The 18,597-nt window shown below is 40.7% G+C and overlaps 1 protein-coding gene across 2 annotated transcripts; it reads right to left on the reverse strand.

Annotated features, from left to right (window-relative positions):
- Positions 1–8,247: 8,247 nt before the first annotated feature.
- On the reverse strand, positions 8,248–18,429 carry LOC128687936 (aldo-keto reductase family 1 member B1). Of its 2 annotated transcripts, none has more exons than XM_053775559.2 (9): positions 18,268–18,429; positions 15,499–15,612; positions 14,389–14,505; positions 12,895–13,089; positions 12,393–12,493; positions 9,489–9,594; positions 9,077–9,142; positions 8,689–8,771; positions 8,248–8,560 (listed from the first exon to the last, which is right to left on the reverse strand). In XM_053775559.2, exons 1-9 carry the CDS (start codon positions 18,340–18,342, stop codon positions 8,518–8,520), a joined length of 900 nt encoding a protein of 299 aa, XP_053631534.1. In that variant the 5' UTR covers positions 18,343–18,429; the 3' UTR covers positions 8,248–8,517. The 2 variants fall into 2 exon arrangements, with proteins under 2 accessions (XP_053631534.1, XP_053631533.1); XM_053775558.2 differs by lacking the exon at positions 15,499–15,612 and adding an exon at positions 15,658–15,825.
- Positions 18,430–18,597: the final 168 nt, after the last annotated feature.

Genomic DNA, 18,597 nt, shown 5'->3' on the forward strand with positions numbered 1-18,597 from the left:
GGGCGTGTGGGGATAGGGAGACAGCTTTTCATGTAGTATATTTTTGTAAAAATTTGGAGTGTATACGGGAGTGGATGGGTGGGATTTTGATGAGGGTGGGTGGGGGAGGGATATCGGTATTAAGGGCATTGAGTTTAGATGTGGGAGGTGTGGAAGAGTCTGTGCAGCGTGCTTTGGTGTACATCATAACTGATTTTGTTTTCGTATTATGGGCCATGAGGGGTAATGGGGATTGGATGGTGCGAAAGAAGGTATTGGCTGCAACAATGTACAAAACACTTAGTCGTAATAGGGAGATATATGGAAGTAGATGGGAAAGGGTTTTTCCTGAAGGATATCGAAGTATGAATGTCAGAGGTTTGTTGGCGGAGTGAGGAAAAAAAAAAAAAAAAAAAAAAAAAAATCTCAATAAGCATACACACCATCCTGTAAAATTTTGAAATACAAATTAAGCTCCGCATTTAGTTTTTTTTTTTTTAATACGGTTCAATCCAAATGGAGGTACACTGCCGAGAACAGTAAAAAAAAAGACACTTAGAGAATAACTTATTACTGGGACAACGTTTCGTTTTGTGTAGAGCTTTAATCACACCATGATATAGTAAGACCTACATAGGCCGTAACTTTGTCCCAAGGAAACTAAGTGCTGTGTTCTGTTTTCTACGGTAGCTAGGATTTGTGTATGTGGGAGTTAGCAGATATTTCCTGTTATTAAAGTAAATAAATCAAAACTTAGATCTGGTGATGTGCTACACCAGTGAAAATAATTTTCAACCTCTTCCTAAGTTTCATAACGCGAGACGAAAATCGAATAATGTGACACTTAAATTTTTACGAGGTGGACCAGTTAACCTATGGAAGATCTCGGCCATTGGATTAAAGCTCCAGTTAGCTGATGATCATATGACAAGACCCATGTCAGTAAACGCTTGTTTCCTGAAAAATAAAACACCACCACCCACTGCGTGACTTTAATGATGTCCATAACAAAACATGATGGGTTTGATGTTGATATTTATCACATTACCTCTCACATGTAAATTATGCAAACATTCAAACTGTTTAAAATTACAGCACATAGATATATTAAGCATAAATGGATTAGTATTAATATTGCAGCATAAGTATCATTATTTTAAATTTAGCGAAAACAGTATATTTATCAAGTACATAAACATGCAGATAAATACAAAGCTTCGAGAAACAAATTGAGGACTTACTTCCCATTAGAGAAACTGATGGCGCGACGTAAAGCAGCCATTAGGAAGTGGAGAGAAGGAACAAGGAATAAATGGAGTAGAGGTAGTGCGAGTGTATATCACTCCGGCGCCTCAACAAATGGGACAAGAGGCAAGAGGCTTCACTCTAGCTCATTAACAAACCAGCCACACTCCCAACTCAACCACCTCCCTCTAAACACACACACACACACACACACACACACACACACACACACACACACACACACACACACACACACATACATTTTCTTTTATATTCTACATTAAAAATTTTCATTTTCGTGGCCTACAGAAAGCTATAGGTATAGAGGAATTCATTCCTAAAATCCTGTCGTTAATATGCACCAGGAACACTAAAGGATCCAATACTGATCTTTGTTGGACCCTTCCAGTTACACATATTCTAACAATTCGTTCCCCGAGGTGACTGTATATGTTCTATTCAAGTATTCGCTTTATCCTTAATAATACCTTTCTTTGTACTCCAGTTTGCTTCACCAATTCGCTAAGTCATTTTCCATGCGACAGTATCGAGGGCTTTGTAGGCCACCTTTCACTTTCCTTCTTATCTGGCACTTTATTATATCGAAAATGTATATAAGGTAAGCAAGCAAGCAAGCTCTTCCATTTCTGAATTCTTATTAGTGTGCTTTGAGGAATTTAACATTCTAGATGGTCAACAGGTTTTTCTAAATGTTAGCAAGTCTTGTTCTTGTAATCTTTTCCATCAATTAGCATGTTACACTTCTCCATGTGATATTTATTATTATTGAATCCATTCAAACTTAGAGGTCATATAGAGCATGTGTCATGGGAGACAATCAGACTTCATCCAAGCAAGTGGGGGAAAGATCAAATTTTATACATTACGAGCTCTTTACCAGCATCAAGTCTCCCTTTTCCTAGTAACTCAGGTCCCTATAGCCCACAGTTTTCTGTCACCTTCCTTGAATATTGGTATCATCGTCTCTGTCCTACAGTCGTCTGTCATACTCATTAATAATTTATTTCATTGTTCGCATCGCTATTGTGCCGTGCGGACAGGCTGCGCAGTAGCTCCTGATACAACTGGTTTACTGCGCAGTTTTCCTGTTTTGTGCATACAACATGGCGGATCGCATTGGACGCCGGGTGAGCACTGTTTGTGTGGAATTGGTGCGTGGCACGCTTACAGGAACAACCATGCACGTGTTACTGCATGCCATCATCAGTGAGGTATATGGAATACCGACCGAAGAATTATATGGAGTAGCAGTCAATGGTGTGTCGAGAATTTTCATCAAGTTTAAAGACGCAGGATTCTACACAAGCATAGTCAACAAATATCAAGAGAAGAGGCTGGCAGTGAACACTATGGTGGAAGTCTGCTTACATGATGTGTCCAGCTATGTGACGTGGGTGAAGGTACGAAACGTGCCTTTTGAGGCGATGGAGCATGATGTGACGGCGGTGTTTAGCAGCTATGGGAAAATCCACTCAGCAGTGATGGGGGTGTGGCAAAATGGACCTTATGAGGGGCTACCTGAAGGATCATTTACGCTGAAAATGACGTTGAGGCAGCCAATTCCATCATACGTATTTATGGAGGTCTTCCGAACGCAGGTCTACGTGTACTACTCAGGGCAGCGGAAGACTTGCAGATTATGTGGTTCTTTTGAACATATGGCGGCCCAATGCTATAAAAAAGCTGGACGGAGGGAACAGGTACCAGTGATCTTACATCAGAGGAATGCTCTGGGGGTGTCGGAGGAAGGAGTAAGGCCAAACAAGATTCCTTGCCGATGGAGTGACGAAGTGGACAGGGCTGAGGCGACTATGGAGGAAAGTGTAACACTAACAGTTGATAAGGGACATACGACATCGACGTCTGATGAGGAGGGTACGGGCCAACAGGATGGCTTGCTGGAGGAAGTACTTAGTTCCTTTTTGCATGACGTTGAAGAGGGACAGGTGGATGAAGGGTGTAACCTGGTGCAGGCAACTGTGCAGCAAGATCAGGAGGTTAGGAATACTGTGTGCACTAATGTTAATGTGCACAACGTTGTGGCAGAAGTCCATAGGGCAGAAAAGACAGGTGACGAGGTGTGTTGGGAGGGGAGTTCTCGTAAGAGAACTGCAGGAACGTCTGAGATGGACGATGTTCTTACTACAGGACAAAGAACAGGAGTAAAATCTTGGAGAAAGGATGTATGTCATAAGGGGAAAGAGGGAAGGGGTAATGTAGGGTTCAATGGTTCTAGGGATAATGAAGGGATAGGGGGGGTGAATAAGCAAGCTGTCAAGAAAGATGCCATACAGCAGGACGGTATAGGAGGGTGTGTGCCAAGAAGAAAGGGTAAACCACCACTATTAAAATAATTCACGATAGTAACTGTAAATGTAAATGGATTTAAGAATGAAGTGAAACGAGTATGGATGGAATGGTTTATGAGGAGATATAATGTGGATGTATGCTTTATACAAGAACATAATTATAAGATAGGCTGTGCTTTGGCATTAAAGGGTTATAAATTGTATGTAAGTGGGTCTGTTAGGTTAAAAGGGGGAGTGGCAGTGGCTGTGAAGGAAAATAGTCCCTTACGTATTATAAAGTGGGAAGAAGGGGGGGGAGGGTAGTGAGGGTGGATGGTGAGTGGGGAGCATCTAGAGTATGTTTCATTGGGGTTTATATGCCAGCAGAGAATATAATCAAAGTAAAAGAGGATTTTGTGAGAGACGTTTTAGTGTTTTTTTAAGGGGTTTACCTCTAGTAACTGTAATTGGGGGGGACTGGAACTGTTATAAGGGGGGGGACGTGGAGCCAAGGGGGGCGGGTTGTGTATTACGGTCGTTACGCAATGTTTTACAGGATGCAGGGGTGAGGGACGTGGAGGGGAGTGAGGCTTGGAGAGTGGATTACACTTTTGTTAGGAGAAATTATTCAGCGAGGTTAGATAGGATTTATATAACGGAGGCAGTTAGGGTAGGAGGGGTAAAAACAGTGGACGTAGGGTTTTCGGATCATAGGGGAGTTTTGGTAGAACTGGAGTGGGAGGGAGTGGTAAAGGTATATTCAAGTTTCTGGAAGTTAAATGCGAGGTTGGTGAGGAGTGAGGTGGTGAACGCAGAGTTTAGAGACTGGTGGAGACAATTGTGGAGGGCAAGGGATGGGGTAGGGAGTATTTTGGATTGGTGGGAAAATAGGGCTAAACCTGGTATCGCGGGGTTTTATAAATATAAAGGAAGGGAGGAGGCGAGGTGGAGGTACGGTTTACAGAATTATTTGGAACAGCAGCTCAATGAGTTACGCAAGAGATGAGGGGAAGTCTTTTGAAGAAATATCAGGGCTAAGAGGGAGACTAAGGGACATACATAATGAAAGATTTGATGAATTAAGGGTAAGGGCAGGTATGGATGCCGTGCTATGGGGAGATAAACCGTCGGGTAGTGTGTTACGAAGTTTCCGCATTAGACAACAGGAGTCCACTATAATACTTTTAGAGGTTAGTGACGATTTGGAAGGTTATACTAAGGGGCAAATGTTGGTGACAACTGAGGGGATAAGTAATTATGTGGACTATTGGTTTAAAAGGAAATGGGAAAAAGGTAATTTGAGGATAGTTAATAAAGAAAGAGGAGGGGTGAAGGTCTTGGGGAAAGGTGGGGAGGACAGAGGGGGATTGGAGGGAATAATAAGTATGGAAGAAGTGAAAGAGGCAGTGTTCAATTTAAGTAAGGGGAAAGCACCGGGAATTGATGGGCTTTCCAATGATTTTTACAGAGTGCATTGGGAAACCATAAATGTTTGTTTGGTTCAGATATTGAATTGTATGCCGAAGGAAGGGAAATTGGGAACGTCACAGAGGACGGGTGTGGTCGTGTTTGTAAAGAAAAAAAGCGAGGGGAGAACACTGAGCACGTACAGGGCCATGTCTTTAATGTGTACGGATTATAAGATTTTTGCGAAGATTTTAGGGAACAGGATGAAGAAGGTAATAGGTGGTATGGTGCACAAGGGTCAGTTGGGAATTCCGGGTCGTAGTATGAGGGATGGACATAGTCGTATTAGGGAATTTTTGCAGGGTTGTAAGGGTGGTGGAATTTTGGGCATTGATTGGGAGAATGCTTATGACGGTGTGAAAGAGAGTACATGGTTGACACTTTAAGGCTTATGGGTTTTGGGGAGGGAATAGTAAAATGGGTGAAGACCTTGTATGCAGAAGCTACGATTCAGGTGCAAATTAATGGTAGGTTGGGTAGCGTGTTGAAAATGGAGAAAGGTTTGAGACAAGGGTGTCCTATGTCTCAAATTCTGTTTGCATGTATGCAACACCCGTTTTATGGAATGGTTGAGGAAGCAACAACGTTACAGGAGGAGGGTAAGGGGTTCACAGAGGTAGTTGGTTATGTAGATGACACAACAATACTGATCAATGATGTCGAAGGTTTGCGAAAGGTGGAGAGAGTAATGAGGTTTTTTGGAGAGGCGTCAGGCATGCGTGTCAACAGGGCTAAATCGAAATTATTAGAGATAGGAGATTGGGTGGGGGGTAGAATGGGGGTGGAGTTTGGATGGGATGTGACTGAACAGCTGAAAATTTGTGGGATTATCTATATGGCAGATGAGCAAGAGGCTAGACGGAGGAATTCAGAATTGGTGGGAGAGAAAGTTGTACAACGGATTAGGAACCTAAGAGCGAAGGATGTTACTCTAATGCAAAGGGCAATAATAATAAATTCATTGGTTTATAGTAAAGTGTGGAACGTGGCAGTGGTGTATCCTTTACGGGAACAGGAGATAAAGGAGATACAGAGAAGGGTGCTTCGTTATATATGGGGTTTTGGACGAGCATGGCTAAGTAAAGAGGTGGTTATGACGAATGTGCGCAGAGGGGGAGTAGGGCTTTTGATGCTAGGGCCGAGGGTAAAGGCCATGTATGTTAAACAAAAGTACGTAAGGGAGGGGGGGGGGGTAAAAGGGGTGAGGGTTGGGAGAGTGATGAGGGATGTGCGACGATGGTGGGGAGGAAAGGACTTGATGGAATGTGAGAATATGCTAAGGGTTATGTTAGTAATAGGTGAGGTAAAAAAGCTCAAGGTGGGAAGGTTGGTAGAGATAAGTAGGAAACCAGAAGTGATGCAAGGGGTGGCGGTATACCCTTTGTATGATTGGGGTACGATTTGGCATGATTTCCAGAAACTTAAATTAATGCCTAGGGTAAGGGAGTTAGTTTATAGGTTTGTAATGGGGATTTTAGCGTCAAAGCAGGCTTTGTGTGTGATGGGTTTGGTAAAGGAGGCGAAATGCGAATATTGTGAGGAATCGGAAACAGCTTTTCATGCCGTATATTTTTGTAGGGAGTTGGGGCAGGTACGGGTGTGGCTGGCTAGAGTCTTCAAGTTAATGGGTGGGGGCAATGTAGAGCTTCTGCGTGCCCTAACTTTAGAGGTAAGGGGGGTGTCTGAGGTTGTAAAAAGAGCCATTCTGTACATTGTGACAGATTTCTTGTTTTATTCCTGGGGCTTGAAGGAAAAAGGTGGGGGGATTAGGGTAAGGGCAATTGCGGCAGGAATTTATCGCACGGTATGCAGAAATAAACTCATTTATGGTAACAGGTGGGCGACTTCGTTTCCGGAGGCTTATAGAAATATAACGGTAAGGGGACTCAGTAATTTGGCTACTTAAGTACTAAGGGACCATTTTCCTTTTCTAGAGCGAGTTATGACCATAATGAAGGATATGTAAATGTGGTAGGATTGTCATGAGAGTTGTATGGGAGGGATGACATGTCAGATGTGGTGTAACTGGAGAGTTTTCTTGTGTGTGAATGTTTTAGTTTAACCATGTGTTGAAAGACAAGAGGTCATTGATGATCATAGTTTTAATAAGGTGAATGATCTTTGTCAGTGAGACAACTACAAGAAGGAACACTCAAAGCATTGTTAACACACTAATAATAATGTGCTATGTAACATGAGTGTGTATCTTTGTTATTTTAATAGTGTGTTTAGTTTCTCTGTGGTAAGGTGTGGAAATGGCTATTTTGTCACCTTTATTATATTGTAATTTTTGAGGTGTTTAGTATTATGTCTTTGTGTATAAAGTTTAATATACAATATTAATGAGTGTGCAACGAATTGGATTATATGAGAATGTCTTTGTTTATAAAGTTTCATATATAATGTAAATAAGTGTGACATTCTTTGGATTATATTGCCTTTTGTGTTGTAAGATACTGGCTGTATTTTATGGATATAATAAACCCACCTGTATGTACAGGTGTGGGCTGGTTTTAGTTACATGTATGTTATGTGTGCTGGTTGGGCACTTTGGAGGGAGAATCAAGCATTTACAGTTGAACGTGTTTTTCTTATGTATAAGTTTAGTGCTGGGATAAGGAATGTGAAGTTGTTTGTTTTTATTATTTAATGGATCACGTTTCTTTGTTTATGTAACCTAAGTATAGCATACATGTATGATGTGTATTGTGTTTTTTAAATAAAAAAAAATAAAAAAAAAATTTATTTAGGGATGTGTAGAATAATTTGCACAATTTCATTTTCTCTTAATTCTCATGGCACTGATACCACTGATGTGGCACGTTCCGTCGGTAGTCTCTCTGTTTCTCGTTAGTCACTTTCAGTGTTTGATAGATTAATTTGTTTTGTCCTCCCTTTCATCTCTCCCCGCGGCTCTTGTTCGTTTATCAGCACCCTGAACGTTGAACACCAAACGAGCTTAAAAAACTGAAAATGTGTCAGTGTTCAGTGAATACCTTCTGACAAGGGACTGAACACCTATTGAGGCTAACGATACATCTAAGTTAAGGGATTGAACACCTTTTAAAACTTCGGGACTGAACAGCTAAAAAAATTTTTGGGACTGAATACCTTAAAAATTTTCTCTCCACTTCATCCACCGTACAAGTCGCTTCTGCATTCAACCGAAGAAGCCTGCCACAGACGAAACGGTTCAGTAATTAAGATATAGCTAGTGTGGTAGTATAGGATCAGTGAAACCCGTACAAGACGGTACATATTATATTTATACTCGCATGAAGAGTGTATACCATACACAGTGCTCATGACAGTGCTCGTTACCTGTGCACCAGATTTCTGATTGCGTTCGAAATCCTTCGAATAATATTCACAGTAAGGTCTAAACTCCTCAGGGTCATTCTGTAACGCTCTTGCACTCAAAAAAATGTTCCCAGGTGATCGCCGATGACGTTCAGAAGATAACTGATGACCGACACTCAGGAAATCAGCTTGAACTGTGAACTTTCTTCGTGGTTCATCAGTACTCATCGTGGAATGGGTAGTACGGGTGATCACTCAACCTGAGGCAAGGAATGAATGTCTGTGAAAATATACGAACTTACACATCAGTCTGCATGAATACAATCTATTAGTGCACATGCACTGAAAAACACACACGGTTTATATCCACTTCCGAATTACTACTTACTCGGAAGAGGTACAAACGCGTCCATTGCACTCCAGACTCTCTAAAAGTTTTATGTCCTCTGGCGACAACTGGAAGTCCCAGATCTGCAACACGTAAAATAATTATTATGGCTTTAGAGACACCTTGGGTTGGATGATAGGTGCATATTTTCCTAATTGTTAAATTGCTAAGGTATTGCATGAAATTACTGCATGAAGTGATGCCTACAGATCTACATGACGTAATGTCGTGCTGGCTTGAAAAAGCTATACACAGAGGAAAATGTTCTGCAGCTTGTCTTGCAGCATGTACCAACAACCAGCAAGGAGACCTGGTCTGAAACCGGGAAACAGGGAGGCGCTCCCTGCAACCACGAAGAGATTAAACTAAAGTAAACCTTTTATCGTACCTGGAAGTTCTCTTCGATGCGAGACTTGGTGACAGATTTTGGAATCACAATCAACCCTCGGTCAATCTGTAAAGATTTTCTTCCTTATTATATTAGATCGATTCTAATAATACGTATATTTCTTCAGTGTGTTGTCATTTACATGTAAATAAAGTGCAAAAATAGAATTTCTACATTTCAGCAACATTAATTTGTAAATATAAAATATACATTTCTCACTGTGAGAAAAAGCCACTTCATTAATATTCAGGCCAATTAATATTTCTTCTTGCTACAGGATCACTGGAAGTACTTGTAACTGCATCACATTTGTGATAGTATCACTAGTGGCAACACCATTAGAACACGTGTGACAGCATCACTGTGAAAGCACTTGTCATAGTATCACCGCTATAACACCTGTGTAGCTGACCTGGAAACGGATGAGTATCTGTGCTGGTGACTTCTTGTACTTTTGGGCGAGAGTCTTGACCTTAGGCTCCTCCGTCAGTGCTGGGTCACCTGGCTTTGCCCACGGCCTGTTCATGACAAAAGAAATACAAAACGTTAATAGGGCATGGAGAGAGAGCGAGAGCAAGCTAGCTAGCTTTCTGCTTTTCTATCCTGAACTTTCACACCTAAATAATACACGATAGTCCTTAATCTAGGGAGAAGTACATAGTTCCCAGCAGATAATATCGATGTGGACGTCGAGGTCTTTTGACATCTGTCATTCCCATATACTCCGAAGTATATAAGAATACGATAAGTTAACGTAAAGAGGAATAAGAAAATCACATAAAATGCCTTTTCTTTTGTATTATTTATCAATATACTTTCCTCGAGGCCTTTTCGAACTCCATACCGCTGGTCACGTTCTGCTCTGCAAGAAATCCCCTTATATTCTGTTTTTCACTTGGGAAAAGAGTTCGCCTACACCTGCAAATTCTTATGCGAGATGATGTATGTAACACGAAGTTTAGTACTGATTAATCTTAATCATCCACTGGTTTTCACTGTCTTATAAGCATATATTTTCGATCCAGTGACTTCTTGCATTGTTAGCTCAGTGTTTTATGAGGGCAGAAAAAGAAAAACATTTTCTCCCTGTCCCCTAACTGTAGTAACCCAGAGACGAATAGAAAATTTTCCAGGACAGAACTGAACTTCATGAGCAGGGCCACTGAACAGTCTCTCTCTTTCCTGTCCACCCTCAGTACTGATTCAGTGTTTTCAGTATCCTACTTATCTTGATCAGTCCTATGGTAAATCTTCCACTCTGTCTCGCACGCTCTCTATCAAGTGATTGTAAGAACCCGATATGGATGGCTGAATGGATTTGTGGCATCTACAGAGGGATAACAACACACACACACACACACACCAAGTTCCATACATGGCTTTAAGAAGAAGTATGATATAGCTCATTGAGCAGGGAAAAAGTGAATTAGTATCGACCAGTGAAGAGGCGGGGCCAGGAGCTATAAATCGACCCCTGCAACCACATATAGGTGAGTACACATACAAGCTGAGGAAGGATAGCAGGGAGATAACAAGAAACGACCGCAAAGTATGTGAGTAGCTCAACAGAGGAGACAGAAGGGACTCCAGAAAGACGGAGAGGTGGGTTACACCATCTAGTGTTGGACACACTACATACAACCGAGGAAAAAGTGAAGAGGCTGCTGAGGGAGCTAGATACCTCAAAGGCGATGGGGCCAGATATCATCTCTCCATGGGTCCTGAGAGATGGAGCAGAAGAGATATGTGTACCACTAAAAACCTTCAACACATCTATCGAAACAGGGCGACTACCTGAGGTATGGAAGACAGCAGACACAGTCCGTTTTTTAAAAAAAAGGAGACACGAAGCATTAAACTACAGACCAGTGTCACTGACATGTATGGAATGCAAAGTCACGGAGATTATCAGGAGAAGGGTGGAACACCTACAATGGAATGAGATTATCAACTACAACCAGCACGGTTTTAGGGACGGGAAATCATGTGTGACAAACCTAATGGAACTCTATGACAGGGTGACATCAGTAAGACGAGAGAGAGAAAATTGGGGAAGGGCAAATAAGACCACAGACGGAGTACAGTCTAGGGGGGCCAGAGGCTACAAATCTCATTCAAGGAAAAAGATCTTGGGGTGAGTATAAAACCGGGCACATCTCCTGAGGCGCACATCAACCAAATAACTGCTGCAGCATACGGGCTCCTAGGAAACCTAAGAATAGCATTCCAACATCTCAATAAGGAATCGTTCAGGAACCTGTACACCGTGTACATTAGATCTATACTGAAGCATACAGCACGAGTTTGGAACCCCCACCCAACCATGCACGTAAGGAAATTAGAGAAAGTGCAAACATTTGCAACAAGGCTAAGGTGCATGTCCTACAGGAAGAGGTTAAGGGAAATCCACCTGACGACACTGGAGGACAGAGTTAAGGTGGATATGATAAAGACATGTAAAATACTGAGATGAATCGACAAGGTGGGCAGAGACAGGATATTCCAGAGATGGGATACAGCAACAAGGGGTCACAGTTGAAAGTTGAAGACTTAGATGAATCACAGGGATGTTAGGAAGTATTCCTTCAGTCACAGAATTGTCAGGAAGTGCAATAGTCTGGGAAGTGATGTAGTGGAGGCAGGATCCATACATAGCTTCAAGAAGAGGTATGATAAAGCTCAGAGTGGGAAGAGTGACCAAGTAGCGGCCAGTAAAGAGGCGAGGCCAGGAAAGTTAGTAACCCAGGATAGCACATTATAGCCAGTATGACTTATTGTCATAGTAATGTGACCCACAACATGGCTAACACCCAGGTAAATACTGCTAGGATAACTGAGTCAACAAGTGTAAGGAAATATACCGAGTGTTTGTGCTAGGCTGCAATCCGAGTCCTATATTTGAGACGAAAGAGCTACCACATAAACTGTGAAGCACCTGGTACACACAAGGTACCAACTACCTACTATCTCTGAATTTTAGCTAATCTTAATAATGAACCTGGAGTCTCTCAATTAACAGGTCCTATTTACTAACTCTCCCAGCAGAAACTAGCGCAGTATTAGTAAGACACATGCAATACTTAGGTATCTGAATTAGCAAAACGTTTCTCATTCACAGAATGTTTCAGTCGAATACAAGCGATATAACAAGAGTGAAAAATGGAGATATAATTTGAAGATCAGTCCCTCAGGCTATATAGAAGGGAATCATCGCCTTTACACAATGTTACCATAGATGATCCTTTCCAAAATGCTGTAAAACCCAATTTTGACATAAGTCTGAAAGACCTAATACACCTCCACAGCCAGTACTCACCTATCAGGGGACCCAAGAGGACTGTAGGCTGTTACAATGATGTCTTTACTCTTGCAAAATTCAATCAATTTATTCTGGGGCAGATAGGGGTGTACTTCGATCTAGAAAATAAAATAATTCGTAGAGTCAATTATTTTGTGCTTCGGTATCTAATATATTCGGTGTTCATGGCAAGTGTTTTCCACTAAAATGATAAAATCTTCTCACTGCCTCAAACACTTTTCACGGGTCACATCTTAAACATACTGCTGTGCGTCTACACCTTTACACAGTCGACGTGACCTTAAATTATTCTTTTCCTGCTTTAATTTTACTAAATCTCTCTTAGATTAGTCTAAATTTAGCTGCCATTATTAAACAGAGAAATATTGAGACTGATTTTCGTAGTTGTTAAACCAATGAATTTACACTCGACTGCTTTGACAGAATATTGTTGCTGTATAATGAAAGCTCACAGACTGGCTGAAAAGCATCACAATGTACTCTCTCCAGTATCACCCACCTGATTGTTAGCAACGGGGACCTTGGCCACCTTAAGTACACGTTCCAGTTGATTCTTGTTGAAGTTGGAGACTCCGATGGACCTGGTGAGGCCCAACTTCACACACTCCTCCATTGCTTCCCAGGTTTCCACGTAATCAACGTCACTGTAGAGTCTCTTCCCGGTCGAGTCAGCTGGCAATATATCGCCTCCTTCCTGTGAGTTAAAGGAAGATGTGAGACTTAATGGTACTGAGACCTATGAGATCATGCAGCTATAATGGCATCTGACGTTAAATACGAACCAACAGAAGAACACCCAGAGTAATATATCTAAAATAAAAACTACTTGAGCTAATATGCTAAACAAATAAATGCATTTCACTGAGTAAATTAATTCACGTTAGAATAAATGGAAGGGGTGTAGGAGTGACAGAGGTTTTGAAATGATAGAAGGCCGTGGAACTGAGTGAAAGTTTAAAGATATGGAGGTGTTAAGTTGTTAAATGTTGTAGAGGGTTAGAGTAGGTAAGAATCAAACATTGTGTTTGAATGTAGCAAAGAGGTGGAGGCTTGAAGCAGCGGAAATGTCATATTTGAGATAAGAACATAAGAACATAAGAAAGGAGGAACACTGCAGCAGGCCTGTTGGCCCATACTAGGCAGGTCCTTTACAATCCATCTCACTAACAAAACATTCGCCCAACCCAATTTTCAATACCACCCAAGAAATAAGGTCTGATAACTCAAAGTCTTGCGTGAGCATTATGAAAAGAGTAAGGAATATAGACATTAAGACAGTGAACGTTATATTTGAAAAGGGAGAGAAGCTGAGATGCTCTGATAATTTAGAAATGTTGGGGCAAGTTGATATAGGGTGTATAAATCCAGGAAGTTTACTGGACGTCCCAGGATGGGTTGGAAGGAATGAAGGTTCAAGTGGTACGGACCTGAGCATCCAGCAGGTATGTGTGGGTGAGTTATATTGCAGTGAGTGGAGAAAAGTGATTTTTTGTGTTTGAAGAAAATATCTATGAAGATATTCACGAAAATTACCTATCCGAACTTGATATATGGACGTGGAAATATACTGGAAATATATTATTGCCTGTACTTAAACGTAGTGGAAATGTTGCACTTCATCGTGACGTTCACAAACTTTTGGATAGACCGTTAGGGAATGAGCAACATGTATGTTTTATCTTTGGGTCCTGACGAGAAACATCCGATGTGGCTAAAAATAAAACAAAATACAATGCTATCAAGCAGACGAGACCCCCGAAAATTATTATTTGTGAGGGGCGTTACAATCAGGTACTGAAGAATGCAAGACTTCTCTGTAGATAACACTATTATATTAATAGTTTATAGAGAGCTTTGATTAGTTCGTCCTTGATGCTCCTGGACCAGTATGTGAGGTAGATTTGAGATAGGCGAAATAGATAGCTTACCAAGGCACTGACCTTGAAGCCAGTGTATGAGGTGGAGGTCAAGGTACGTGAGGTAAATAGCTGACCTTGAAGCCCGTGGGCCAATGTATGAGGTAGAGATCAAGGTAGTTGAGGCCGAGGTTTGCCAGGGTGGTGTTCAGGGCTGGCAGCACAGACGATTTCGCGTGGAAAGTATTCCACAGCTGGTACAAAGAAAACTTTTAATTAGCATCAAAGAATTTTTCTACTGAAAATTTAAAAGTTCTTCAACCTTTGTGTACAGTGTGTAGTAAGATCGTAAATTAATGCTGTCTTACCACTGATGCGAATAAAGTCACACAGGAAAAATCAGTTCTTGGACCTTCATTCTTTCAAACACGTGTGTTTGAAGTGATCTAGGTCCAAGGTCCGAAACTTTTTCAGTAAAGGCAACACATGTGAATGCAGTTGCGTCCATTTCCTCAGTATATACGACCTTCACTAGTACAGATAACCATTATCTGCACATATCATGCTCTTTATAGGAATAATCAATATTACTTTGGACAGAATAAATATTTTTCCTAGAAGGGAATCATAATTTAATCAGTTTTAACTATATTTCTACTTTTAGCATCCAGTCACCTAGATGAGTACTAATTTTTTTTTTCATATTTTTCGTATTTTCATCCTAACCTTGTCAGTACTTTTTGTTCACTGCTCAGTTTACAGGCTACCTTACCTCATTTACAGACTGAGAGATGTTATCCTACCTCAGATCATTTTAGAGCCCAACCCTATCTATGGTATACTACCACCCTACTCCTGTATGCTACTCATAAGTCAGCTAACACCTAGGTGCTAGGTGAAACATGGCTTCATGTGTAAGGTTATTTTCCTAAAGTGTGGTACAGCCCAGGTTTCGAACCTGCGTCCATAGGTTTTCAGATTGTGGGTCATCCTTTTTAATTTATTCTGGATCACTATTAATAAACCATATAAATGTTCCCTGCATAAACATGGATAATAATTGTTATGTATTCAAGGGGAAACTCTAAACCCTAAAGGGTCATAGAGAGAATGGGGAATGAGAAGTAGATTTAATTAAAGGATGAGAGGCAATTCCCTGATTCAAGAACCTTTCTGTGGTGGTGTATAGAGAAGTTAGAAACCCAGACTTAGACAATGGAGGTTCAATCCCTTCAACATGAAGGTACCTTGATGCTGGTGAGGTTGCTCTTGATCCATGGAATTAGAGCCAGTCTTTTCCTCGGATCAAACCTGACTACCTCTCTTTCCCCAGTCGCTGTTAACCTGGTTTGCTGGCTTACCTGTTGATATAATGTTATCAGTTAGTTGTTAAGTGATGATCATACCTTGCTGGTGATGAAGAGTTCATCCCTGGTGACAGTACCGTCCTTGATGACAGCAGCGATGGCAGCTCCCACTTCAGGTTCATTGCCGTACAAATGAGCACAGTCAATGTGACGGTAGCCAGCTGTGACAGCGTCTTTCACCGCCGCCGTCACCTCTCCTGGCTTAGACTGTCACACACATTAACTCTCAGCGTAACTTAAGAAAATAATTGCCACATATACATATGTTACCCATTTAGTGAGTGATTTTTTCACCGCGTGCGAGAAGAACTCTTGTCATATATCATCATATCTAAAAGTCAATTTTATTAGCATATTTAACATAAATTGTATTAATATTGGTAGAATTACCGCCAATTTATTTGGTAAAAGGATACAGGTGCAACTGTTACCTAATATTTAATATAAAGTTGTATATATCCGGAGTGAAAAAGATGAATAGTAGGGATCGTCCCTGGAAGGGCTGGAGGGAGGGAAGGGGTTTCGAGGTTTTGAGTACAACGGGTTTGATCATCTAGCAGGTTTATATAATCGGGTTTGATGGAAATGGAGACAAGGGGTCTTTATGACGTGACGTGCTAGAGTGTAAACTGGGTAACATGAAGAAATTCAAGAGTAGTAGAGGTGTTAATGTTGAAATCTGGAAGCTCACCTTTTTCATGGTGTCTGCACACTTTGGTAAGACAGTGAAATCAATGAATGATGGTGAATGTGTGTCGCCCTACACTGGTGGGAGATAAGCAGTTTTGCGAAATAAATATATATTTACTGTAAAGGCAGAGGATAAAATATAATTATTTAACGTCTTGAATATCATTACTAATGAGAACATTGTAAATGCAGAGAAAAAATAACATTGTTAGAAAAATGTCAAACGCTTGTAAAATTTCGTAAATGAAGAAAAGAATTTACATTAACGTTAAGCTGCGTAAGATTCACCAGGCCTCGTGAAGCGAGTCTTGGTTATCATATGTTGACCCGACTTTGGAGGTTTCGGTCATTTGACCGAGGCCTTCCAGTGGCTTACCTGTTCATGCCATTAAAAAAAAATAACATTAACTATGTGTATAATTTATGTGTGTTAGAAATTGAGAGGAGACGCTGATGGTGGCAGCAATAGTGAGAGGCATTAATACAAGCAACTGATGGTGGTGGCCAACCTCCACACACTCACACGATAGAATTAGCTGCCTCATCGTGACGACTAGCTTTTCCTTTTTTTTACACTGCATTGTACAGGCTATGAGTGGTACTGGGTCATAAATTTCTCTGAGGATTAGCTCACTGATGCTTGAAATATAAAGCTTATATCTCACGTTTATTATTTTTGTCGCACATGGGCTTCCTGCGCTGATCTTTGTAATTGAATCATGGGATTCGGATTTAATTCACATGACGCGCTCAGTGGATCATTGAGAAGCATATTTTACAGTCAAAACCTGAATAGTTGTCTGACTCTAGGTCACAGGCGTAGTATATATGGTAGAACACTTGGCTCTCTCTATCGTTGGCGAGTCGTAGAGCACATGGCTCTTTACATCCACGGTGAGTGTGGTAGAGCACTCTACATCACTGATTTGCACTTCGCTTCCTAAATATATTTGACAGTCTGCAATACGAGTTGTGTTTTGGGCTCAGATTTTGAATTTGTAATTGATAACACGGATCACTTAAACAAATCCCTTTCAAAACCGCAACGAAAGGATCCTTATGCAGGATTCGTATAACATGATCACGGCATTTATGACAAAAAAAAAATTCACTCTCCCACTGGTGTTTGAAACGAAAAACAAAAAAAAATTCTGTTACTGTTTGACAAACATTTCGAATTTTCTCTGCAATTCCAAGATATAAAAATGGTCAGACACGACTTATATATTGTCAACTTTTTTTCAATTATGTCGATAAAACCCCAGATGGTCTTGAACTCGACTTTATTTGACTGCGATGTGATCCATTCTTTTTGGAGCAATTTAAGTCACTGACGAATCCCAGTTTGAAAACATTTCCGGAACGGAAAACTCGTGATCAAAGAAAGGTCGTAATGTTTTACATATATATATATATATATATATATATATATATATATATATATATATATATATATAAATATTGTGACGAAAGTAAATCAAACAAAACTGAGATGTGCTGCACTAGTGAAAATAAATGTCAACCCCTTTCTAAGACTCATAACTGGAGGCGAAACTCGAATAATGTGAACCATAATTTTTACGTGGTGGACTGGTAAACCAATGGAAGACCTCGTTCATAGGACCAAAAACTCCAGTTAGCGGATCATCATATAAGACCCATGTTAGGAAACACTTGTTTGCTGACGAATAAAACACCATCACCCTCTGCGTGACTTCAATGTTGGCCACAGCAAAACAAGATGGGCTTGTTGATATTTATCACATTACCTCTCACATGTAAATTATGCTAACATTCGCACTGTTTAAAAATTACAGCACATAGATATATTAAACATAAATAGATTAGAATTAATATGCAGCACAAGCAACATTTTAAATTTAGCGAAAACATGATATTTATCAAGTACATAAAAATACAGATAAATGCAAAGCTTCGAGAAACAAATTGAGGACTTACTTTCCACGTCCCAAGACCAAGTACCGGGATTGACTTCCCATTAGAGAAGCTGATGGCACGACGTAAAGCAGCCATTACGAAGTGAAGAGAAGGAACATATAGTGTACAGGTAGTGTGAGTGTATATCACTCCGGCACCTCAACAACTGGGACAAGAGGCTTCACTCTCGCTCATTTAACACACTTATCAACCGCACCTCCAACCCACCCACCTCCCTCTACACCACACACACACACACATTCACTTTTATGTTCTACATTATATATTTTCATCATTTGCGCAACCTAAAGAAGGCTATAGGTATACAGGAATCTATTCCTAAAATCCTGT

This window comes from Cherax quadricarinatus, chromosome 10 (assembly GCF_038502225.1).
Source record: "Cherax quadricarinatus isolate ZL_2023a chromosome 10, ASM3850222v1, whole genome shotgun sequence".
In the NCBI taxonomy this organism is placed as follows: Eukaryota; Metazoa; Arthropoda; class Malacostraca; order Decapoda; family Parastacidae; genus Cherax; species Cherax quadricarinatus.